At 40.6% G+C, this 25,980-nt stretch overlaps 1 protein-coding gene across 1 annotated transcript in view; it reads right to left on the bottom strand.

Annotated features, from left to right (window-relative positions):
- LOC138617420 (guanine nucleotide exchange factor VAV3-like) overlaps positions 1-25,980 on the bottom strand; it is a 47,653-nt gene continuing 21,673 nt past the window's right edge. Inside the window, exons 15-28 of the mRNA XM_069692444.1 lie at positions 24,062-24,171; positions 22,016-22,117; positions 21,436-21,527; positions 20,694-20,716; positions 18,648-18,672; positions 15,756-15,886; positions 12,605-12,670; positions 12,323-12,357; positions 12,056-12,172; positions 8,358-8,445; positions 7,807-7,933; positions 3,677-3,736; positions 2,054-2,202; positions 1-816 (exon numbers count right to left, since the gene is read on the bottom strand). Of these exons, the coding sequence (XP_069548545.1) occupies positions 775-816; positions 2,054-2,202; positions 3,677-3,736; positions 7,807-7,933; positions 8,358-8,445; positions 12,056-12,172; positions 12,323-12,357; positions 12,605-12,670; positions 15,756-15,886; positions 18,648-18,672; positions 20,694-20,716; positions 21,436-21,527; positions 22,016-22,117; positions 24,062-24,171 (1,167 nt within the window). The 3' untranslated portion in view covers positions 1-774. The remainder of the gene's footprint in view (positions 817-2,053; positions 2,203-3,676; positions 3,737-7,806; positions 7,934-8,357; positions 8,446-12,055; positions 12,173-12,322; positions 12,358-12,604; positions 12,671-15,755; positions 15,887-18,647; positions 18,673-20,693; positions 20,717-21,435; positions 21,528-22,015; positions 22,118-24,061; positions 24,172-25,980) is intronic.

The raw sequence follows: 25,980 nt of genomic DNA, 5'->3' as shown, positions 1-25,980 counted from the left end.
TTTGGACACACAAGTTTTATCAGTTGTGGATTACAACTCCTTCCACGACTACAACTTATCTCGTGTATTCATTCCACAACTTTAAGGAACTACTTCCCGGCCCAGAAGTCCAACTTTCAGATAGACTGCATACACGTGTGCAAATGACACTTCACTTCCTGATACTGAAAACATTTTTTTTTTGCGTCAAATCAAGTTTCAGCAAACATCAGAAATTTTATATGTCTGAAAATAAAATGAAGGAAATGTCTGAACAGCCAAGAGGTGCTGTAGTGTTTCAGTTACAGTCAAAGCACCTCAGCACCTGCATTTCAATGTGGTGGCGTACCTGTGTGCCGCACTGTCAGCAGGATCTGTGTTCCAGTTGGGTGACTGAGCCTTCCTGGTATCAAAACATGATGACATTGAAGGCAAGTCTCACGCAAGCCAATGGAGTCATCAATAATAAGAGAAGGTGAGTGGGAAGAGAGGGGGAAGGGTTATCTGGGAAAGCACGTGTACTTCCCAGTGGGCCGCGGGGGCAGACGGGGCCGCAGAGAGGCAAGATATGGCGTGACACTCCTGGAATCTGTGATTTGACATCTGTGTGTGAGAGTCTGTCAGAGGGCAGGAGATGCTTTTTGAGGGCACCGCTGCCTCCTCCTATTTCCGAGCCTCTGTGCCCTCAGTCAGATCTCTTTGATAAAAGCCCAGAGAATGGCAGAGCAGCATGGCACTCACTGGAGGTGGTCGCCTTTAAATATACGCTGAATAGACATTATTCAGCAAGCAAAGTCAGTCCTCCTCGTCAACGTAGGTAGAGGGAAACCAGCCCGCCTGAAAAGCAGCAAAACAGAGTATTAGTAGGTAGCAGCTCTGAGACACACCAATATCAGACATGCTGTGTACACACAATGTATATGTATACGATGTACAATACCTCTTTCCTCTTTTTCCTGATTTTCAAAGCTAACTTATCCTTGCACTGCTGCACTTGACACCCATTACACCCATTTTACTTGCTACTTTCAAACAGTAGTTAGGGGCTTCCCCAAGGTGGCATATAGTGAACAAAGAGATCCCACACTGTTTTACCTTTATTTTATTTAACTTTTAGTTAACCAGGTAAAAAAAAAAAACAGTCAAGATAAATATATAATTGTCATTGGTGCACTGTGCAAAGAAGACAGCAATGTTACTCGTCAAGTGCACGTCAGTTACATACATACAATAAAATACAAAACAAGACATTACTGGTGGTGCAGAGATTTAACTTATGTCTGTGCATATCAGAGGAGATTTAATGTACACCGAAAATGTGTGACAAAATTAATTATACGTTGGAGCAAAAACATTTTGTACTAATAAATACCAAATGCTGTTAAAAACTGGTTGGAGAAATGAGTGAGACCATTTGAATATCGAGAGTATTCCGATAAAATAGACTCCTTTTTCCAGTTTCAGTCTGAACAGGTGGTACCTTTAAGCCTAGCCGAGGTAATTTCTACATATTTAAATTTAGAAATATATACATGGGTAATTTGCCATACCAGTGATGCAGCCTTCACATAGCAACTGCAGACCATCTGAGCAAAGTACGATGTGCATGGATGAATCCTGCAGCCTAAGTTTGAAATGTACCTCAAAGCAAGAATGATAAAAGTGGGTCAAGTAAGGTCAAAGTAGAGGGACAAACGAAATCTGTAAATGGTATGAACATGGTCTAGTTGAGGCAGGAACATGCCTGCAACCAGACATTTACATTGAGGATGGAGAGGACGACTTTTATAAAAAAAAACCTGGTGTAAAAACCAGAGATCCCAGCCCATTCCTTGGAGGTGTAAAGATGACTCACCAGCTTCCCTCCACCAAACACTCCCTATTATGTTCAACAATAATTTTACATCTGTACCAACAAGGCAGTAAATTATCAACCCTTAATTATTTTGAACCCTAAAAATATTAGTGCAATATTAATTAGTTGTTAGTTCTTATAAACAACTAAAAATTAAAAAAAAAAAAAAAAAAAAAAGTCCATTGCAAAGAGCAGCATGGGAATTCTTCAAAGACCTACCCTGCCATCGATCTCTCCCTTCCACCACCCATTGGACATCTTGGTGTAGATCTTGATAATGTCTCCCTGCAGCAGGGACAGCTCCCGCGTGTCTCTGGAACAGAAGTTGTAACGTGCCACTGCGATACCCACCACCCTCGGAGAAAAGACTGAGACAGACAGAAAGATTTGGTCTTATTATTTGGAGCCATTTACAAAATCTCACAAATATTCTTTCATAGATTTGGAATGATGCAGTAAAGTATTCAGAACAATTCTTGGGCAACAAATGGCCTTGAAGTACTGCTCTGAGGTACTATGGTATTTTTGCCAGTACTGGTCCAGCACGAAATATCACAATACAACCATTTAATCTGAATCCAATATAAAAGGTGGTGTACAGATGCATTGTTGTTTCCAAGGTTGAGACATACTTTCATGGTTTCATGTCTTAAGAAATAAATACTAATAAACAAAGACGATTGGGGCGACTTAAACTCAACTAAACTAACTTTACTATACAAGGGTGTAGTATTATTATATTTCTGAGTTTTTGTTGTTTCTGGACGGTTTACAATGGACCCAAATACATTTGCCACAGGCATAAACCACAGTAAAGTGACTATAAGTATAAAACAGCAAAACCACAGAGACAGAAATGAGAGAATAAATCAGATGGACTGCTGAGGGAAGAGGAATATATCCGAGAGCCCAGTCAAGATGGGAGGTCATGGGTTATCGTGGTCATGTGTTGATCTTATTAAAAGTTAATGTTGAACACAGGTCACTCAAAGCATCCTTACTTATCAGGCTATACAAGGTTAGGCCTACACATGCAAGTCAGGCCTGGTATCACACGAGAACGCAGGTGTGCAAAGTTTGTTTACCTTATCTGTGAAAATACGGACAACGCAACTGTGAAGAAACGCCGGATGAAAGGAATACATCTACTCTCTCATGCACACTGAGGCACACCATACCAAGAGAGATGTGCAGGTCCACATGTACACGCATGTATATATGCAGCATGCACAAAAGTGCACTGAGACAGACATGAATGAAGTAATCGAGATAGCATATTATCTTGCTTTCACGCAATGCCAGCAGAATGAAAAATAGGAAAAACCTCTTATACTCACGTGTTAAACCACCCATTGCTGGCCGAACAGTCACAAATTGTAATGGACACTGAGCATTAATAGAATGTTTTTGTATTGTGCAATATATTTGTCACAGTTCATTAAGTGAAACCATACAAACAAAAGTGGATGCCCCCTTTGTAATTATCTGAATTAATAGTGTTGGTGATGGATTTAGTCAAATGTAAATGCCAGCAATTGTTGCTTTGCAGCTCTCTGCTACTGGTTTGTTATTTCCACAGTTATCTAACCAAATGGGAGATAACATAGCTGGCAGAAATTCATAACTTTTTCAGATTTTTAAATTACAGGAGGCTGGTGTGAATGCTTTTTTCTCACATGGCAACTCACGCAGTTTCTGTATTATAACATAAAAGCGGTATCATTAGACTACATTACTTAACAGAGACAAGGGAGGGGGGAAAAAAGACAGTTTCCTCTTTGGAACCCTGAAAACGTGGGCATAAAGTGAGGGGAAGACAAAGAGAGTAGAGAAAAGCTGTACCTGTACCTGACCAGAAAGGCGAGGAGGAGGGAGGAACAAAGCCGCAGCCGCCAGGAGGAACTACAGAGAAACGAAGCGAGTGATGGGAGGTTCAGGCCGTAGTGGGAGCAAAGACAGAACACAAGCAAAGTAAATACAAGTTTGACAGAAAGAGCGTGTGAGAGGGTAAAGGAGAGAGAAAGAGGAAAAGTTGTCAAAGTCAAAGAACAAGCAAAAAGCAAATACAGGTGGGAGAGCGGAGGGAGAGAGGGCAAAACAGTGAAACCGTCAGACAAATTGTCACTTCGCCTGCACACGTTTTTACACACAGAGGCCGGCTCATTTAGTAGCTAATAACTTACTGGCAGACATGGAAGACTGAAAGTCTGTACTGGTGTTATTTTTGTGTACTTGTGAGCTCTTATTTTCTTCATGCTTTGAGCTAAGCAGCTTTGTGTCAGCTGGATCGCATTACTACACCCTGCATCGATATTTTAGGCAGTTGTGAACTTCCAACATTACAGAATAAGACAGGTGGCACTACAGTGTGGCTAGAGTGGTCTATAGTCCCACTAAGAACAGCTTTATTCTTAATCGCTGTTTCTCCGATTCCCTCGAGAATCTGGCCTAAACTAAAGGGAAAATCCTTGACCACTAATTACTTGGGTGAGTTAACAATGCTCACAAGCGTAAGGTGTCTTTATTTTAAATGAATCATTATTCAGTTTGCTTTGGTACACTAGCGCATCATGATAGAAATGGCTTTTTGACGTCGAAGGATCTCATCAAGAGTTTCCAGAAAACAAAAAATGAAAAAAGTGGAAGGAGGAGGATGATATGCACACAACCACTGGGTCGAATACTCCATAACTAAAGCTTGTTTAAGCATAGAGATGGAGCAAGTTGTTGTATATGTATATATTAATGCCCTCAGTTTCAGAATAAGATATTTAGTCATCACAAATAAGTGTAAAGTTAAGATGTCCGTATACTTTTTGTTGGCTTCTACAGTTTTCCCTGGGTCATATTGCAAAACAATCAGCCATAACAACCTCGTCAGCCTCAGACCAGGTGAGCCAAAGCAGCAGCATGTGGGTAAGCATATACGTATGAGAACAGCACGGTGCCCTGACAAGGAAACGTCTGGGATCCCACACCGAGGAGCCCACGACTTCTGCTCCCATATGAAATCCCATCTGAGCCAGCAGACCCTCACGCTGAGAAAACACCTCGTGTCAATAACAACAACATGCTCCCATACCTTCTTCCTCTCCCCTACAGGTAGAGGCCAATGTGTGTCAAGTGTCAGAACACTTAAACAGCTATACACACACCTGCAGGACAGATGTACACGCGTGCATACTGACAGGAGTTTCTACTACTCTGACCGTACTATCTATGTGAGTGTAGTTTAATAGGATCAAGCCGAGTATCCGAGAATGTTTTCAATTAAAAAAAACAATTCTTCAGATCCCATTTGAAGAGATTTATAGAGATCCCACTTATAAGAATAATAATAATAATAATATAATAATAATAATGTTGATAAGATAACAGAACTGCGCATCCCAACGACATCAATACTTGATGACAAAATGATTATCCTGACAGACAATGAAGGATCATTGCATTGCGCATTATTTCCCAGCTCTAGCATTTACACACATACACGCTGAAAAGCACTCAGTCACTTCATAAAAAAAAAAAAAAAGAAGTTTGCTGGGGTTTTTTCAAGCAAATTACTCCAGAGTTTTGATGGCTTTTCAGTAGTTGCGCACCTTGTGATTGTTTGCTCAGCCTTGCACTGTATTTTCTTTGCAATGAGGTGTCTGTTTGGAGATTCAAAACCTTTTTTGTTGTTGCTTTGGCATGACATCTGTCTTTCCACAGAGGCTGTTAACCAGACAGAGGACGCGGTGCCCACACTAAGTCTGTGTATGGGGGTGGACGACTTAAGGCAATAATAATCTATCCCAGAATGCACTGAGGCAACAGCAGGTCTGTCAAGGCTTTCTCAGAGAAGGCAGCGCTGTGAATGGCAGCGATGCACAAACACACCTCTTGCAGAGCTGCTTTGAAGCCTGATGCGCTGGGAGACCGACGCTGCCAAAGGGACAAGGATGTAGCAGAATTTTACATCCGAACAGACACAAAGGGCTAACTTTAACTTTGTTCCAGCATTCGGCTGCTTGCTTCGGCTGCTTGCCTCGGCTGCTGCTGCTGCTGCTGCTGCTGCTGCAGCGGCTGCGGCTGTTTACAAGTACACCTCTCTTTAAGTTAAGACAGTTTACCTCCAGCTGCTTCCTGCTCTTTTAGATCAGATCATATTTGCAAACTTTTTCCCCCAGTTTTGTGGAAACACTCGCGGTCCCTCGGTTGGACACAGGGTATCCCCCAGGTGTGTGTCAGCAGGCGGCTGTCACATGTTCTTTTTCCGCAGTCAGCCCAAGTGAAATGTCATGTCCTGTCAGGAAAATTGTGAAGCCATCTCGGAACTGAGCAGAGTGCGGAGTGTGACGTTTGGAGTAGCAGGGCTCCTGGTGCTTGCCTGGGGCACCGGGCCCTAACTGGGACCTCTCTGCCGAGCCCGGTGCGCTGCAGAGGCTCCTTTTATATTTCTCTTACTGTCTTTCTTATTCTCTCTTTTGTCTTCGGCTCTTGTATTTGTATTGCATCTCAGATTTTGGCCTTATTTCTATCATGACATCCAGACACAATGAGGATAAAATCAAGGTAACAACAACACTTTCTAATATTACAGCGAATATTATAATTTCCCACGTAACATATCCAGATGCACATTACCTGTTAATACAAGGTACCATCTTCCCGCCTCGCCTCCCCCTCCTGCTTCCCACATTTTCCGTCTGCTTCCCTCCCCGATCTTTCCATTTAATGTCATCCACATTTTTCCCTCTCACACTCTTCATTCCCAACTTCCTCTAATCTCCTCCTTTCTCAAGACCCCTTTGCCCTTTTCTTTCTCACACGCTTGAATGAACATCTGCCTCCGTCTCTAAGGGTCAGTAATGACGCAGTGACTGGACTTGTTGAACTTAAGCCCGACAATGCATTTATTTATGCCTGTCAATGCCATCAGGTAGAGTTCAAAGATGCTGCTTCATACCGGTGGTACTTCAACAGCACAATGTCAATGTGTCATTCTGACCCTGTGGTAGATTCTGACATGTGAGTCTAACTGAATTTCAAAATAACATCTAATGTTTGCTTTAATCAGATGAATAAGGTTTGCAGATTTATACACCTTACTTCCATCAGATGACATAAAATAACCACAAAGGTTCAGTGCTGTGCAGTTAAGTCGTTTTTGTAGAATGTCCATTTAAGTGCACATTTAGCAAAAAATTATCTCATGAACTGGCACAATATATCACTTTTTTTTTTAAAGTTTTTTTTAAGTTTTACTAAACTGCTGCTGTACTTGCTAGTAAGTGAAAACAATAGCAAACGTTTCATATCCACACACAGTCCGAACCAGCTCGAGGTCACATGTCATCATGATGTGAATGTTTAACCGACTTAAATGACAAAAGGACACACCAAAAACAAAAACACTGAAGGAAAAAGGCTGCTGTCTTCCACCTTCTGCTTTTCCGTGGGGAATCATCTAAGCTCATTATGTTGTGCTAAATATTTCTAGCATGTCTCCCACGTCTAAGATATGACTGCCTTAGGTAGAGACCCAGTTTTAACTCGTGTCAAATAACCAAGCAAATGCTCTGTCAACATGAGTTTGTAATGTAGCTGCGACAGTTTTTCAAAGTGAGGGCTCATAATACACCGTAATACAAAAAAAAAAAGTCCTGGACAGTATTTGAGATATTGATCCCAGCAAACTGGTTTTGGCTCCAGTTTGTTTTGTCGTTTCTCTGTGATGACATGGGAAATACAGACCACTGACTATTCCTGTCAAGCTGCTCTAAGTTCCCCAGGGAACTCGTGTTACTTTGCCTGACCTGGTCTGTTGTAGCAAAAGCCCAAATCTCTGCTCCTCCACACAGGTCAAAACAAATGCTCAGAATGACTTTTAACTATAACCGGATCGAGATCCAATCTGAACTCGTAGCATTTCCACCTGTCAGACAGATTGTGTCAGGGAGGGAACCTGGATGTTTGTGAAGCAGACTCACCACTGCCAACCTTAATGGCCCTGGGCATGTTACCATTGGACAGTTCCTTATAGGGGACCTGCAGAGTGGTGTCAAGACTGCTGAAACCTTCCTTCAGAGAGTACTGCTTGTAGTACTCCACCAAGCCCTGTGTAAAACAAGGGCGAGAAGACAAAACATACCCTTAACATTGGTGAATCTAGATGGTGTACAAATGTATAGAGATGAGTCCAAAGACATATGGGAAAATTAGCTAGGAAGAACAACACAAGAAGTGTTAATAAGCAGGAAAACGAGGAAAAATATATGTTTCTGCCCATTTCAAGTAATATTAGCTGATGCTATACAAAACCAAAGGCAGCTGCTTACAACTTGTGCAAAAATGTCAAAATAAACCGCTGTTAGGCATTTTTAATCATTGTAAAAAACGAGAGTAACAGGTTTATGTGTAGGAAATTGGAATATATCTCAAGAGAGTGCTGAAAAAGCAGCGCAATGTCAAAACGATTATACTCATTAAAGCTACAGCAGCTTGTGAGGCAGAAAAATCCATCCAAAGTTAAAGTCTTTACCAGCACAGTCTTGAACACGCGAGTCTCAGCGATGTAAAAGCCTCCGTCCTTGGTCAGAATCTTAATGTGCTTGATTTTATCGTTGAACCTGTGGAGGATGAATAAGACATGGGCCTGCTAATCAACTATACATGCTCTCACATCAATTAAGTCTCTACGGTGAAGCATCACGAAGGTCCGTCTGATCAGACAGGCGGTTGCCATGCTGAGCCCAGCAATTTTGGGTGACAAGAGCAACTTTGGGTTTTCCCTGCTGTGGAAATCAGATTCAATTCACTTATTATGGTTAATAATAAAAAGCACCATAGGCATCCCCATCTTCACCCTGTTTATGAGCACGAGCAATACAAAATAAGTGTTTCCTTGTGACTGTTCATCAAAGATATTAGATCTGTTTGTACCAATGTAAACTCTGTAAATACAGCGAATTTTTCATGTGGCAAAATCCACTCATTTACGTCATTGTTTTAAAAATTGTTGTCATAGTTAGACAACATTATAGATGTGGGATGAGGGACACTTCTGTCAGCTCAATTTAATAAAGGAAACAAAATGTTTTTCAACATTGAATTCATTTCTTTTTCTGTTTTCTGAAGTCTCTGGAGTTGTCACCACAATGAACAATAGGTCTTCTTCACAGCAGACATTTGGACTAGCGTTAACAATCCGTAGACCTTGGAAGCACACTGGCATACACCGTGCCAGCAGCTAAATGGAGCACAGGCTTATATTATTATCAATTAATGTGGCTTTCCTGCTGTCACATCAAAATGTGGGTGGTGCGGGGCAGTGTCCATCACTCTCACATCATCACACTCAAAAATTAAGTAGACATATTATGTACACTGACAATTCTGATAAAACAGAATTTTGTCTCATTTTAAGTGTCAAAACACTGTGTATTCAAAATGATGTTAGAATTAAATCTGACTCTTTTTAATATCAATCATTACATGTAATAGCTGACACAACACCATCATAACCGGGCTCGAGGCTGGATGATAGCTATGGTTTTTTGTTCAGACGTTGTGCTCCACACTGGTTTCTAATTACTAGTTATGAGCGCGTGTGTCTATATTAATCAAGCTTTCAACACACACAAACACTTCATTAATAAGTGCGGTCTCTCCTCCCAACCCCCCAAAAAAACGTGAATTTCACATGGGCAAAATAGATGTTTCACATGTGATCACAGAAAATTTGGCACGAGATAAATGTGGTTTGGGAATAGTTCCATGTGTGAAGCCCATGTAGATTACCATGTATGTTATCATGTGCTGCAACATGTGGTAAACATGGGAAACTCGTGTTTTTTAGTTGGAATATGTTTTACATACTTATTGCTTACCGTTTCTGTATTTTATTTTTAATCTAATTCAAATGTTTTAGTGTGTTCACAGAACCAAAAGTAGAAGAAAGCACCAAAACTAACTGTGGATCATATCGTACAGTGCTTGGGGTCACGTTATTGATCAAATAATCATCTGTCATGTGAGAATCTTAGCTCAGGCTAAGTACTGTGAAAAGTAATGGGGACTATTCTTGAAAAAAAACATACACACTGTTCAGTGCATGCATTATGTAGGCGCGTGTGTGTGTGTGTGTGTGTGTGTGTGTGTGTGTGTGTGTGTGTGTGTGTGTGTGTGTGTGTGTGTGTGTGTGTGTGTGTGTGTGTGTGTGTGTGTGTGTGTGTGTGTGTGTGTGTGTGTGTGTGTGGAGGATGTGCTGTAGTCTCCCAGTGCAGTGTATAACGCATGAGTAGCACATAGTCATGTTGCAAATTCACTGATACATTATGAATATATAGTTAGCAATACATTATTAATGAGTGCTGAGTTATAAGGTGCCTAACACATGGAGGCAGATGAGCCCTGTTTGGATAAAGCTCAGAGTCTTTCTTCTATTAGGTTCCCATGGCCACGCATACACACACACAAACATCATTCAACACACACACACACACACACACACACACACACACACACACACACACACACACACACACACACACACACACACACACACACACACACACACACACACACACACACACACACACACACACACAATATGGCCACTTGTTGTGTTTGGCATTAGACAGTTCTAGTTGATTAGTAGGAGCTCTCCGTATAAACCTCCATTATCTCAAACGGCCATCCTGATAATGATCTTAAGCACTGAGACAGGCAATTAGGATTGGAGTGTTGAGAAACTGGCCCTGTACATCAAAGCTTTGAATGGGGAACGGTATGAGTACACCAAAACCAAATAGGCTGGAATGGTGTGTCACTGGCTAAAGCGTCTTAACATCCAAACACCATTTCAGAGTGCAACCTCAATCGTTATAATCTCTCGGCTCTGTCATGGCAGGTCAGTAGGACTCAATAGCCCTTTTCATTTTTTTATTTTTTTATTTTTTTTAAAGAGTGAACGAGCTTTGATGTGGCGTAAGACATATTCACTAGTTAAATGGACAGGGTTGTGTTTGAAAAGAAGGATACGGAGGCTCTCAACTTGCAGATAAAGCCGTCATTTCTCTGGGCTTCAGCAGATGCATGTTTTATCTACAATTCAAGTGCGTTGCTAGTCTTCTTTTGAAATACATCTCTAAAACTGATAACCAAAGAGCATCAAATGGTACGATGCAAAGCTATCCAGCACTCCTTGAACATATGTCTGAGGCACAAACTATAGATGGTAAAATAGGCCTTTCAATTCCAACCCATTCTCATGCTACATTCAGCTGAGATGTGTGGACTGAACCAACCAGCATACTTTTTACAAAGGGCAGATGAGGTCACCTTCACCTGATTTAGACAAACAGTTTTGGTTTTCTTTGCCCAGTTTAAGGCATATTTATCTGTTCTACCTGTATTTAATGTTTGATGCTCAGAGTACTGAAAAAGTAGCCCGACTCTGTCCAACTATTGCTCACTGGATTCCAACTAAAGCGACAACACTGTTTAATAAACCCAATATTATGACTTCATGTTTGTAGATGAGGTATAAAGGCTGTTCTTTGTTGTTGTTCTTGTGTGAGGGATCTAATTTTGAATTTGTAGGAAGTTTGTGTTCTGAAATAGTGGACATTTTCTTTGATAAGATTTTCAAGGAGTCAGCAGAACTAATAATTACATGTTTTCTGCCCACCAGAATGTCATTTTTTTTAGAAACTAGAAAAAAAAAAGAGAATTTCATTTTTGTTTGTTTGTTTTTGTAAATCACGTTTTTGTGAATCAATCCTTTAAACTACATTCTCTCCCTTACCATGTGCATATCAGTATCAGCTGTGACTCATCAGACCAGGCCGACTTTTTTCATCCTTCGGTTACGGTCTGTTTGTTTTTTTATATAGCTCCTATAACTTCTTGTTCTTCATTGACATGAGTGCAGCACAGCACGATCTCCTGCTGCAGGCCATCCACTTCAACAATTGATGAGCTGTTTGTTCTCAGAAACCATTATTGCACTGAGCTGTTATTTGCATGTGGGCATTTTGTTTGCTTGAATTATTCTCCACACTCGTCTTTCGCCTCGCACAAGAAGGTGTTTTTTTGTTTTTTTTTTGCCCACAAGACTTCTGCTGCCTGCGTGGGTCTTGTTTATTCCACTATTCTTTTGGTAAATGGTTGGGAGTGAAAATAGTAAGAGACATGGTTTGGAAATAAATGACAAGCTGAGCCGTCATTGTCACTTACTTTATACTGATGGCATATTCATTGTACTCTTTACTCCTGTGTCGAACCAGATAGGTGCCGTTTCCTCGGTCCAGGAGCTCCACCTCGGCCTGGTATCGCTCCATAGGCCCTGCAAACCTGAACCATCCATGAACAACTACTACACTTACACTGCGATCAATCATTCTGAACATGAGGATGAGAACGGTCAATACAATCAATAACATGGAGAAAGGATGACTGGTGGTTATTGTTAGCAATCTCCAGTCGTTTGTTTTCACCACTTACCAGAGGTGTGCGGAGTAATCGACAGGTTTTGGAAGCTGGCATGGAAAAAAATTTGGGTTATTTTGTGTTTTTAATATCGTCGATACAGAGGGTGGAGGTTATTAGTGGTAATGTGATATTCAAGCCACATCTAATGACTAAAATCTGTCTTCTACAGTGAAAAAAGAGCAATTGAAAGCACTACATTCCTTTGCCAAGACATCAATAGTAGCCATTATCCACTGAAAGCATTGTAATCACACTAAATTTGTCTTATTGATCACGAAAAATATGCACACTTACACACGGGCAAGGCCTCACAGCATCACTTGGAAAGAAGCCAATCTTGCTTGTCGCCAGGATTTTGCCCTGCAATGGCAACCGCTTGTTAATCGCATTATATTTGTCTGGGAGCAACTGCACTTCTCTCTCTCTCTCTCTCTCTCTCTCTCTCTCTCTCTCTCTCTCTCTCCTTCTCTTCCTTTTTCTCTTCCCCTCCCACACTCGCTTCAATAAATCCTCAGCAATTAGCACACAACAAGCAGTGCATCTAATTTCTAGCCCAAGTTAATTATGGTTCAAACTCTGCCGGCAGTTAGATTTGTACTGCATCAAAACAAGAACCTCGTTTAACACTAAATAATGGATCTTATTCTGGTCTTTGAATATCCAAACAGCATGAGCTCCCTGGTTTGCACTAAAGACAAACAATTACATTTTAGCTAGCCCGCCTGAAGCAACCACAGGCTTAATATGAGAATCACTAATTCCTTTAACAAACAAATAATAGATACTTTTTTTTCTTCCTCCGGCTAAATAAACATATTTAAAATAAATTACATAATTTTTATCAAGATTTGCCCCTACATAGCTTAGTTTATTTCATAGACTTAATTCTCTATCATGTATATTATCTTGTAGACAGTAATACGCATATGTATCAGCATTAAGCTCAAGATAATGAGTTTCGAGGTCAATTCAGAGTCCATCGAGTCAATCTGAGAAGACAAGGAGTGGTGAGGGCATGTGGAGCTCTTCATTCAGCTCTCTGTTTATGCTTTCCTCCTCACTCCTCTTTATTAGAGTATGAAATGCTTTTTGGGACCATGCAAGCCCTGGCAGTAACTAGATTGGAAAGCGAATCTTTACCCATCTCTATGATTCATTCTGTGTAATAACATTTCATCAAAGGTTTTTTTGAGAGCCCTTCTCTATTTGTTATGCCTTTGATAAGCGTATGATAAAGATTAAACTTATTACTCTGTCGGCATAAACAGGCAGCAGCCAAAGGATCAAATGAAATTACAGTGATTGATTGTATTGTTCTGCCAGTGGGATGGGGGATAATTGCCTTCTGGGTAACAGGGGATATGAATTCTCAGTGTTCTGTAATTCCATCCTCTGGCGCCACTGGGGACGCTGAAGATTAAAGGTACCCTGTGGTGTTTTCATTGTAAACAAACACGGTTTTCTTAAGATTCAGTGTTTCTCACCAAAAACACATTGTGTGCAACCGCAAGACCCACGATAACAAATTTGTTGAAAACCAAACCTTTTACCGCATGCTTTGAAACTTTGTTTATGTCACATTGGAGTCTTTTTCTTTAACAATAGAATTCTACATTTTACAGTTCATTACTGCTGCCAGATGTTGATAGGCATCACCGACCTTCTGCAGAATTGTTGCTCTACTGTAAGAAGTAACAAACTCCAAGCCATGAATAAACATGAACATTTTGAGGCTATGTGAACAATGCTTGGATGGTGATTGATACGGTGTTCTTTAAATAAATGAGTGTCTTCCAGTAAATGTACAGGTGTTACATTTTCATTAACACTTGTCGAATAGCTCTGCGCCTGCGATGTGACTGCACTGCCATCTGCTAGAGGTAGCTAAATTAGCTGGCTGCTAAAACTAAAAGTTAACTTTCTTTTCCATTGCAATAACGGGCTGTTATTATGTTAAATATTACAATAGATGAACCAACTTCTTAGTAGTGAGTTTGTTATTCCACGTAAAGTAATAAGAGAAATAGAACAGCTTAACTTGCCCTGCGAAAAAATATCTAGCTTCACTGCCATCTTAGCTTTTGACTCCAGCGGAGTTTACTGTGTGTGATGTGGTGTGCTTTAAGCTACATTTTAAAACAAACGTATTTAAGTTTGTCTAAATTATTGTTGGTATTTTTGTTCGTTTTTTTTTTTCTTATGTTTTAGATTCAATATGCTGTTATTATTATTATTTTCTCAGCTTTGCTGCTTCTGCAGCTACTGCTCTCTGCTTTCATAAGTCACTTCAGAAACCTGCATTTTGTCAACCCATGAGCGCATACACATTGTCATACAGTATGTGCATTGTTAGAACATATAATATAAACAATATGGGAATTTGTGCATCGAAACACTGCTCTGCAGTGTCACAAAATGGTTATAAAATAAACTGTATCATTACGCGTAGGACAGGAACACTGAGTGTTATCACATAATCCCTTTGATTATCCCTTTGCAGCATGCATGGTTGCCATGGTAGCAAACAATGCAGTGCCATCAGGTCTGTGGCATGACATTCTGGTTGCGGTTCTACCAGATTACAAGAAGTCTCCTGGCATTCATGTCCTCACCCTCCACCTTGTGCTATGTCACAACAGAGAGAAACATGGAGCACAGGAAATCGGGCTTGCTGCCTACTTCCAGCCGTGCCGCTGGCAAAGACTGCAGTCCAACTGGAGCAGTACCAGAAGGAGGATGAGGCTTTAATGCCGCCGTAAAGCAGAGTGAGAAACAGCGAGGGAGGCTGCCGGAAGACCCCAGATAAATCGCCATCCTTTCAAAAATAGATAAGGTCAAACACGCTCAACCGCTGTCTGACCTCGTGAGATGCTTGCTAAATGTGCCAGCACACGAGGTTGTGCACCACCATTAAAACAGCCTCCAGAGGCCGAAGCGTCTGCTGTTTTATTGTTCCACTGTGGCACTCAATTAATCAACTGAAGCCGCTAATTGGTTAGATCATGCGATGTAGCCTCTGATTCAATCTAAAGAGTGAAAGAACAGACAGATACCCCATCTGTAATGTAATAGGGGTCCAGTGGAGTTCATACAGAGCTTCGACTGATATTTCTTATTGTTGCTGACCTCATCGCGCTGTCATATTTGTGGCTCACCTGACAGGACACAGTATGTGATAAAACAACCATAATACATTAGGAGATTTATAAGAAATGCTGGTCAAAGGTTGATAAATTGTTGACGTCACCACATTAATACTTTTTGAAAGCTTTTTTTCCACATCGTGGGACAGCCAGGATTATAGATGTGAGGTATAACGCTGCAACAAATTCAAACCCATAACACTGAAGGGATATCGCGTGCGCCGCACCAACCCAGTGAGCCGTAACATGTTATTTTTTCATAGAGTCAGAGGTAAAACGAGGATGAGCCGAGTGACACGCACCTGCCACCAGGAGCTGTGCAGGTCGGCAAACATCAGTTCAATGATATCCCCCGCATGAATGCTTAGCGGAGGCCCGCACTGGGGACAGGGGATGCCACTGTAGTCTCTGATCACAATCATCCGGGGTAAACCTGGGAGACCGGGAACACGAACACATTTATACTAAAAAATTGTATTCATTTCAAAAAAAGAAACATTTATGCCTCGTGTAGCCTGATCATCACTTCTGGGAGAAATATAGTGCAACTATTCATGACTGAGACAGTTATTACAGGAGAACACTACTGATAAGATGTATAAATAATGAAGAAAATAAGGTAAAGGTGAATCACAGACTACTGTACAATCGGACTATGACTAAAAGGAAAAAAGCTCAATATTTTGAGTACTTTTCTAAAGTTGTAGAGATGGATGGATGGATGGATGGATGGATGGATGGATGGATGGATGGATGGATGGATGGATGGATGGATGGATGGATGGATGGATGGATGGATGGATGGATGGATGGATGGATGGATGGATGGATGGATGGATAGATAGATAGATAGATAGATAGATAGATAGATAGATAGATAGATAGATAGATAGATAGATAGATAGATAGATAGATAGATAGATAGATAGATAGATAGATAGATAGATAGATAGATAGATAGATAGATAGATAGATAGATAGATAGATAGATAGATAGATAGATAGATAGATAGATAGATAGATAGATAGTTACTTTACTAATCCCCAAGGGGGATTTTTTTTTTTTTTTACTTTTCATTAAATCACAGGGTGAAATATGACATGGACACTATGACAAAGTCTTTTTAGTCTGCTTGAATAGTTGGACATGCGTTTCATTGCTGGTGAATAAATGAATGTTGGAGCTGGAAACAGTAATGTCACACTGTGTACGGACACACCCTGGAGTACACTGTTACATCACTGCTGCAAGGTGAGAGGTTAAACCACTGAAGGACAGCAAAAACAGGATGTTTGGCTGTCGTTAAGTTGCTGTTTAAATTTAGTTCTTCACTGCTGAGAGCATGTTACACCCCCCCCTCTAGCACCTTTCATACAAGAAATGCAGCTGAAAGTGCTTTACAGCTAGAAAACCCCATGCAGTGTTTCACATTCAGGCAGATATAAAGGAACATAAAAAGATGTTCAAATGTCATTTAAAAATCTGAAAAAGAAATAAATGCATAAGAAAACACACAATGAGACACAAGACAACACGTTGATAAAATAAGAATACAGTTAAAATATAAAATAAAGCAAAACACATTTTAAAGGCGCAGTAGTGCAAAGTGCAGCAAGTGCTAATGAGCTTCAGGTGTAGCTAGTTAAAGACTAAAGGAGGTTTTTTTGGGGAGATGGAGCTCTCTCTGATATGACGATTTGCTTTCATATGTGCTTTTCTTTCATTTGAGCATGGAGGCCTGGAGGCCGTGCTTTCCAGTTTCTTTGTGTGTTAGTTTAGTTTGGTTTTTATCTGTCTTGGTTAAGAAGTCTTACACCACATTGTGTGTCTGGCCCAAACACTCCCCATCTTCTTGTTCTATTTGCCAAACCTCCAAACCCTGATAGTAAAGTTTTAGTTACTTTTTCCCTACAATTCTTTGGGTATGGCATCTTCAAATGTTATTTATGACTGTAACTGAGCACCACAAACAAAATTCTCCAGCACACCTACTTTGTATTGTTCTGACTGTCAACATCTCAGATGCTACTATCGCAAAACCTGTGCAGAAAAAAAAAAACACCTCGGCCAGATAGCAGCAGATGTAAGAGGAAATATGCCTTTTGGTGACTCAAATGAGCCAGCCATTCAGTCATTATTTCTATTTTTCACACTACTCATGCACAAAGCAGAGAGCCTTATTATCCTGAAGGTTTCAGCACATTTGATCTCTAACACAAACTTGGACTTGCTGACAGTCCTTTTGATTGAGGTCTACACAAACTAAAATGGCACTATTCTAAAAAAGCAGCCATTTACCATCTCCGGAAATTCATCTCTTTGATTCCTGAACGGCACAGCACCAATCTTTCCGCAGCATGCCAGACAAATACAGCCACGAGCATGCGGCTAAGGCTAAGACGAAACACCCCTGCCAACTTAAAAGACACAGCCACTTACTCTCGCCCAACTCGCACATCTAGCTCCCCTCAGACACATCTCCCCTCCAGCCACGGCTCCCCTGCAAACCAGCCCAAGGAAACTATTAGCTGACTGTGACCCCAGATGAATGGAATATCTCATATTCATGTTTTTAATAAGAACAATAAGCACGGCTGTCTTTCTCGTAAAGCCCCTTATGGAAATTGATTTATCACAAAGGCACAGCTCAGCAGTTGGGGCCGAGGCATATAGACTGCTGGAAGTGCTTTTCTGCCAGTATTCCTCCTGCCACGGTTCTTATAATGATTCCACGCACTCCGATTCATCTCAATGCTGTCTAGGGTTTAGGCATCACAGCATGCGGCGAGAAAAGGAGCTTTTTTTCTTTGTGCTCTGGTTAAGTATTCCTTCTGCATCCTATTATTCATTGGTTATTCTTACTCAAATATGTTTGTCAAGAATAAAGTGTTGCGGTTCATTTCCTCCTTTGAACCCTGTGTGTCAGCAGGAGAGATGCATGTCTTGCCGGGGTTTTTTGTGGCGAAAAAAAAGACCGAAAAAAAGTTGAGTAATATGTGATCAAAAAGTATGCGAACATCTGAGGGTTAGCTTTAAACCACCATCCATCTCATCCAAGTCTGGCCTCTAACCAACCATCTCCTTTTCATCCTGTCTATGTTTCTGTTTTGCTACAGAACCAAGATGAAAGAAGCTTAAGAGGTACCATGTAAAGCCCTTAGCAGGTTTACAAAAGGGGACAAGACATACTGACCTGGGTCTGGTGGTGTTGTGTTGTCCTGTGAATGGAGAGAGAAAGTAAGAAGCCAGAGAGGAAAAAGGGAAGGAAGAAAGGAATAGTTGGATAAATATGGAGGTTGAGGTTGGTACTACCGGTGCAGCTTTGGGCTGACCTGAAGAATGAATCATACTCTTAATACAATAATTTTTCAGAAATCAAGAGTAAAACTTAAAAGTTTTGTTTTTGAACACTGTGGGCTATATTTTAATGATCTTAGCACACAGCCAAAAGCACATGAGCCAAGTGCTTTTAAAGCATGTCCAAATCAACTTGATCTGGCTGAACAGCGAATAATTTGAGTGCAAAGTAAGGTGCATGGTTCAAAGGGGTTTTACTTGGTCTGCTAATTAATCATAGGTGTATTTTGGGTGTAACACAAATGAGTGTCACCTCCCATTGAATTCAGACCAGGTTTTTGTTGGACAGTTATGTAATCACCAACATTGTGCCTGACCACACCTTATTTTAAGATGCTCAAATGGGCACAAGTGACTTAAAAAGTGAGGGTGCTGAATGGGAAAATGTGAACTGCATCAGGTCAGAAATTAGCAAAGACACGTGCTGCTATTTTGTGCCAGATGTGAGGAAGAGCTTTTACATTTTTTGGGGAAAAGAGTCAAACGAATGAATACATGATAAACGTAAATACTGGATCCTTGTATTCTTCTCCTGACTACAACAACCGTGCGTTTAAATCGTGTTGTAGAGTCACAGATTGCAAAGACACAAATGTCTGGGAATTGTTTTGGTCATTCAGAGTAGAGAATTTAAAAGTCCATTTGATTTTCCTGCATAAACGGATTGCAGATAGGAAGCCTGGAGTGTATCGCAGAATTAATTATGGACTCTGATTGTGTTTAATTCTAGTTCTGCTTCAACTTGTGACTCATAAGGAGCGTGCCACCAAAATTTTGGATAAAGCCAAAACCACAGAGAAACACCGGGAGCTATGATTGGGCAGCTGTTACGTGTTGACAGGAGCCTGGCCAAACAGGAGCTCCTGCTGCTTCTCCGGCTTGGACTTTATTGAATTTGTAGGCGGAACATTCAGTACGAGTCTTTGAATCAGGAGAGCCATCTTCAAATTAAAGCAATTACAAAAATTACTCTTAATGTTGCAGCGGGGGACAAATTAATTGAGAGAGACTACAATAGGCATGCTCAAAAGGCACATTATGAAAAAGTTCAATTTAAAAAGCCTTTTGAAAATCAGTTTTCAGATTCAATTATTGAGTGTTCCATCCATCCATCATCTAGACCAGTGTATCCTTAACAGGGTAATGGGTGTGTGTGTGTGCGGGACGGGGGGGGGGGGGGGGGGTGGAGCCTATCCCAGCTCACTTTGGGCAAAGGCCTTGGACAGATTGCCAGTGTATCACAACAAATACCATTCACACCTAAGGGCAATTTTTGCAGAATTAACCTGACACACATGTCTTTTGGACGCTGGGAGGAAGCCGGAGTGTCCCGGAGAGAACCCACCCAGGTACAGGGAGAACATGCAAACTCCACACAGAAAGGCTCCAGACCAGAATTCGGACCCAGAACCCTCTTACTGTGAGGCGACAGTGCTAACCATTGCGCCACTGTATTTTCTTTCATTATATATTGTGTAGTGTATATTACTCAAATTGAATTAATCACATCAAGATTTCTTTTATTCATAAATTCAGTAATAAATTATAATTAAAAAACTGTTTATCCCTGGTACACTCCAGGTTACACACACTGATAGCTGAAGTTTAAATGTTCCACAAGAGTCCAGTGTTTCTATGATGAGAATATCATTCAAAGGAAAGTTTAAAATGCAATGACATTTGTAAAAACAAAACAATACCAGCATCTCCATGACCAAGTCATTTAAATACCAATACAGTATCTGTTAATGCCCTTGTCCATAGGTGGAGTGCATGTGTGCCCCGTTTGCACATGTATGGAAGTACATCTGCTATGTTATGCCTCACTAATTATGTTATCTTAGGTGTCTAAGTCAGAGAAGAGAAACGGTCCGGGTCTTACCTTGGGCCTCGGCTTGACAGGATCTGCAGTCAGGTGAGAAACAGATACAGTGAGACAGTGAGGAGAATACAATATGAGAGTGTGTGGTGGCTTCCTGACATACAACCTCAACTGTCAACCTCTGCTGGCCCTCATCACGCCTCTGAATGCATAAAGACCAAGGCACTTCTGCTAGGAGGGTTTGTCAAAAGCTTGAGTCTGTGCATTTAGGAGACAGTAGTGTACCTGAACTACAGCACCGGAGAGGAGCTAAAGACTAAAGGCTGGAGTACGATTCAACAACTACTACATATGTATATAACAGCTTGCCTATTCAAAATGTACAAAGTCTAAACATATCACGTATAATACCAGTTTTCCAACACTGAATTGTGATTATTTTTCAGGGGGAAATAAAGTAAATTTCAACATGAGGGTGGCAACATATGGGGCAGTCAAAGGGTGACAACATCTACGGATATTAATTTGAGGATCACATGTATTTACAACAAATTTCATAGAATACCAGCTGGTGTAAGGTTGTCTATCTGACACAAGTGTGTGGCACTAGAGGGAAGCTCACAGAGTGACCAAAATGTAAAGAGGTCCTCCTCTAAGGGGCATGAATGTGCTCAGTAAATTTCATGGAAATCTGCCTTTTAGATTTTGATATTTTGTGTGTATAAGTGAAATTCAGACCGAAGGAAAGGTCACCAAAAACATTTGAGGATTTTTGTGAAACAGCTGGTTTGAGAGGTCTCACCTGTCCTGCCACAGACTCCCAGTCGACCCAGACACTCCTTATGAGCCCCCAGGCCACATTTCAGACAGAGATAACCCTGGTTAAAGATGCCCCTGGAGACAGTAAAACACAGGATATATATTCCATGTACAACGACGTCCTTAAGAGAAATACCTTGACATTTGGAATGTTCTGTCTCCTGTCACACTCTCAAGATAAGACAAATTACCAGGAAATGTCCTTCAGCTTTCAAAAACCATAAAATGGCTCAACACTTAGATATGTTTTATATTATAGTATAATATATAGTATTTCACTTAGTAACCAGTTAGCTATTTTCAATAAGATTAAGAGCTAAATAAAAAGAAAATGAGGAAATGTGACTGAAAACTATAATACAATGTCATTGTGTTCTTTCATGCCTTCAATATAAAAGGACAATTAAAAGTGTATTTTTCTAAGAAAACTATCAGTGCAATAACACATGATGGTTTTTCATACCAACAATGTGTGCAGTTACAGACTCAGTTACAGAGTCCTAAACATAACTTTTTTTTTTTTTTTACTCTCCTAGGACTTTATCATGATGCCCGAATCTTACCTGAGCAAGAGGTGACAGAAGCTACAGGAAGTGATCCTCTCAAACGTGTGCATCTTGAACTGGTGGGAGTTGTGGTTGGCCTTCTCTGGTCGAATATTTGATCTAAGACAGGAAGAAGGAGTCACATGAAAACAAGGCTAAGACCAGCCAGCAGCTCTGCAGGGCTGTATTTAGGCTCAGCAGTGCTTTGGGCTAAATGCTAACAACAGCACGCTGATATGCGCAGAATCACAAGGCTCCCGTGCTGCACGTTTAGCGGGTATCATGGCCACCATCTTGGTTTAACATGTTGGTGTTCTGACATTTGCTAAATGTTTTAGCGCTAAATACAAAGTACAGCAGAGGCCGATGGGAGTGGTATTACACTTTAGTGCGCAAAGATAGCTTGGCCTCACGGTGAAAATATATATTTAAAAAAAAAAAGTCAGGGGATCACCAAAGTATAGACAATCTAAGGAAACATGAACGCGTCTTCATAATTTAATGGCAAATAAAACTCAGTCTGAAATTGAGCTAACCAATAATTGTTGGTTGAATCTTCACCTAAAAGCACGTCATGGTGCAACAACAACAAAAAAAGAAGTCAGGGGATCACCAAAGCCTGTATGGTTCATCCTACAGGAACCACAAATGTCTGAACCAAATTTTGTGGTAATCTGTCTGTCCAATAGTTAGATATTTGGAGAAAAGTTGTGGGCTGATCAATCAATAATTGTCATTCCTGGAGTCGGGCTGCTGGCACGGCTAAAAACGGGATGACTGAATTTGAGTGTCTCAGTAGTGGGAACAATTTTCTTTCAATTGACTGAAAATACAAATCAATTTTCATAATTTCTTTTATCAGCTCAATGAAGGAGTGAAGGCCTTTGTTATTGCAAAAATAATATGCTGTTTATTCCTTCAAATGACTGAAATAAAAAGCAATTCTACCCCCAGTGCATGTGTACGAGTAGATGAGGAAGACTGGAATCAGCCCAGACAAATCCTTTTTTGATCTGCATGATGTTGGAACATGAGAGAGGGAAACATGCATGGCAGAAATAGGCAGACTTCCTGGAACGTGAACAAACACGACTGACACAAAAACTTCTTCTTCTTTTTTTTTGTATTTAACATTCTCCGGAAGCCACTTAAACTGAGTGCTCCCATAAGTGAGTCTTTCATCAGGAGCGCACATCCTCTTTGGTAGGTACAATTTTCACTTTCAGCAATTGGCTCCTTCTGGTGTCATTAACCAATGCACACGTAGCTGTTTTCAGACAAACTCTATGTGTGGCAGAGCGGTTTCAAGCATGGGATGACAGTGATTATTGTTATTTTTTTAATTTGGGAAAGTGCACATTAAGCTTTGCGCAGGTGAGAAACTCGTATGTTACTACTGTACCTCAACATTCAGTCCATGTTAGAGAAAGAGAAGCACTAAAATCACACATTGTTTAATGCAACCGCCCCACGCTCTTTGTTGTTGTTGTTGCTGTTGTTGTTGTTGTTACAGTAAAAATATTATTAACAATTCAGAAGAGAAAATGTATTCAGCAAGGCCACAGCAGATAGTCAGAACGCATATCAGGGACATTGTTTCCATACAAACGTACCTCAAACACAAAAGCATTTCTTCAGTCAATCGCATTGTAATGTCAAAACAACACAGTAGTCTCCCGAATCAACATAAAAGGATGCAGACAGGATATCTGCTTGCAAAAACCTCCCACAGTTACAAAATAATACAAAAGACATATCTCAATAAAGCGTTGATTTGAAGAACCATCGAGGCGAGAGTGACTTTTTTGTATGTTTGCAGCTCTTTGGAACAGTTTGTGCGCGTGTGTGTTATCGTACTTTTGTCAGCGGTGTGTGCTTGATTACAGCTAAGACCTGATCAAACAGTGCACATGAAAGAGTCAACACCTCTCTCGGCCTTGGAATAACACGCATGCAAACAAAGAGAAAATAAACACCACACACACAAGCGCGCAGTGTGATCGCCGGTCTCCCGCACGGCTCGCACACTGTCACGACTGGCGTTTTGTGCCTCCTTGTACTTACATGGCCATTTCGAACTGATCCAGCCACTTCTTCTTCAGCTCTCTGGTCTTGAAGAAGAGTTCAAAGCCCGTGTGGCCCTGCTGGTGTGTCACGTAGAACCCGTAGCACCACTGTGGAGTTGGGGAAGAAAACTATAATCAAACTCCAGGTTTATCTTTTTCTGATGCATGTGCATGAACATTTACATATTTATGTGTGGAGAGACGAGCATGGATACATTTACACTGTAATAATTATCTCCCAGACGTTTCAGTTTGTGTAAATGTTGCCTCACAGGGAGTGTAAGCCGAGTTTAAACGAATGCATGTTTTTCTTCTCATTTGTGTCATAAATCTCGAGTAACAGTTCAGGTTTCTGTCGTGTATTTGTAGATTAAAGAGTATAAACATGCAGTGTGTGATGATGTCATTGGGAGTTACATGAATAGATGTACAGTTTGAAATGCCTTGTGGTGTTACTGTTAAAACAACCATTTATATATGTATATATATATATATAAAAAGAAAATACAGAAGTAACTGGAGAGAAAATAAATGACACCCAAGATGCTGTGGTTTTACGAGTAAATGTAAATACCCTGAAAGGCTGATATTGCAGTTTATGTTATTTCAGTCAAAATATGGAAACCAGAAAGGTAATTTGTCAGATGGAGAATATTACTCTGTTCCCATGACACATAATATTAAATGAATAGTTTGGGATGGCATGTTTATTCACTTTCTTGGTGAGAAAATCGTAACCACTCTTACATTTCTTAATATGAAGCTACAGCCAGGAGACAGTCACCTGATCTCTACATAAACACTCTGTTCGTTGACTCAGATTAAATAAGTATAAAATGTGTTAATTATCTTTAAAAGTTGCCGCTAGGGAGGTTTTGTTACTTTAAGACAAAGCCAGTCTGGCTGTCTCTCCACAGTGTGTTTAGCCAACCAGCTGCATCGCTTCATATATACTATACACACACGAATGCAATCAATCCTTCATCTAAGAAAAGGAATGAGCCGATTTCCCAAAATGTCAAATTATTGCCTCATTACTTTAACACACATTGGCCAACCTGCAAGAATGGTGAACGTTGTTTTATTTATTTCCTTTCAATTTTAAATTCCCTCGTGTTTCGGTCCACCTAATTGCAGAGTAATTAGAACGCATCACTAGTTCAACTCGCACTGGACCCTTTCCACGTCATTCTCCTGCAATCTTTCATTTCAATCATTTCCTGTCTGTCTCTACTGCATTTATCCAATAGAAAGGAAACATAGCTAAATACAAAGACAATCAAATTCCCTCATTCTTTTTATCTCCTCTAACCCCCCCCCCCCCCATTCTGCCCTAATTGTTGCTAGTCTGATTGAAATTTCTTTTGAAAAGATTGAAAAAAAGTTACTTGTAAAAGTTTGATTCTGGTTTAATTCTGGTATAAATACACATAATATTAAGCCAACCATGAAGCTGCAACCATTCCTATCACCCTCTGTTTTCAGGTTTAACAATGACAGGACAAAAAGGATGCATCAGACAGCCCTCTCCTGACTTACAGCTGTGCATGTAATACTGTCATCAATCCTCACTGGTTTTAGTCCATGTACCCTGGGGCCAAACTTGGTGCCACCAGCCTCACAGACCAACCAAACAGTGTTGGCTGCTGGATTTTTGTCAGCGTCACAGAGAGCAGCAGCAGCTATGGGAGTTTAACCAAAGTTCTGCACAAAGAGGACTGAAGACCTTAAGCAGTGACAACACTGAATCAGAGTCTGCTAATCTGCCGCAGAAAAACCAGACAGCTTTAGAAAGTCCTAAATTTAGGAACATTACGTTTAAGCCAAAAACCTGCCAAAGATCTTGACCATGTCTTATAGGAGTTAAATCTATTATTGAAAAATTCAGGATAAAAATATGACTATTGCTAGAAAGTT

The sequence above is a fragment of the Brachyistius frenatus genome, unplaced genomic scaffold, assembly GCF_029030835.1.
Source record: "Brachyistius frenatus isolate BFR_SWC_R1_liver_20210118 unplaced genomic scaffold, ASM2903083v1 Contig_12, whole genome shotgun sequence".
Taxonomy (NCBI): Eukaryota; Metazoa; Chordata; class Actinopteri; family Embiotocidae; genus Brachyistius; species Brachyistius frenatus.
The sequence above is the reverse complement of the archived record's forward strand: the minus strand, read 5'-3'. Positions and strand labels throughout refer to the sequence as shown.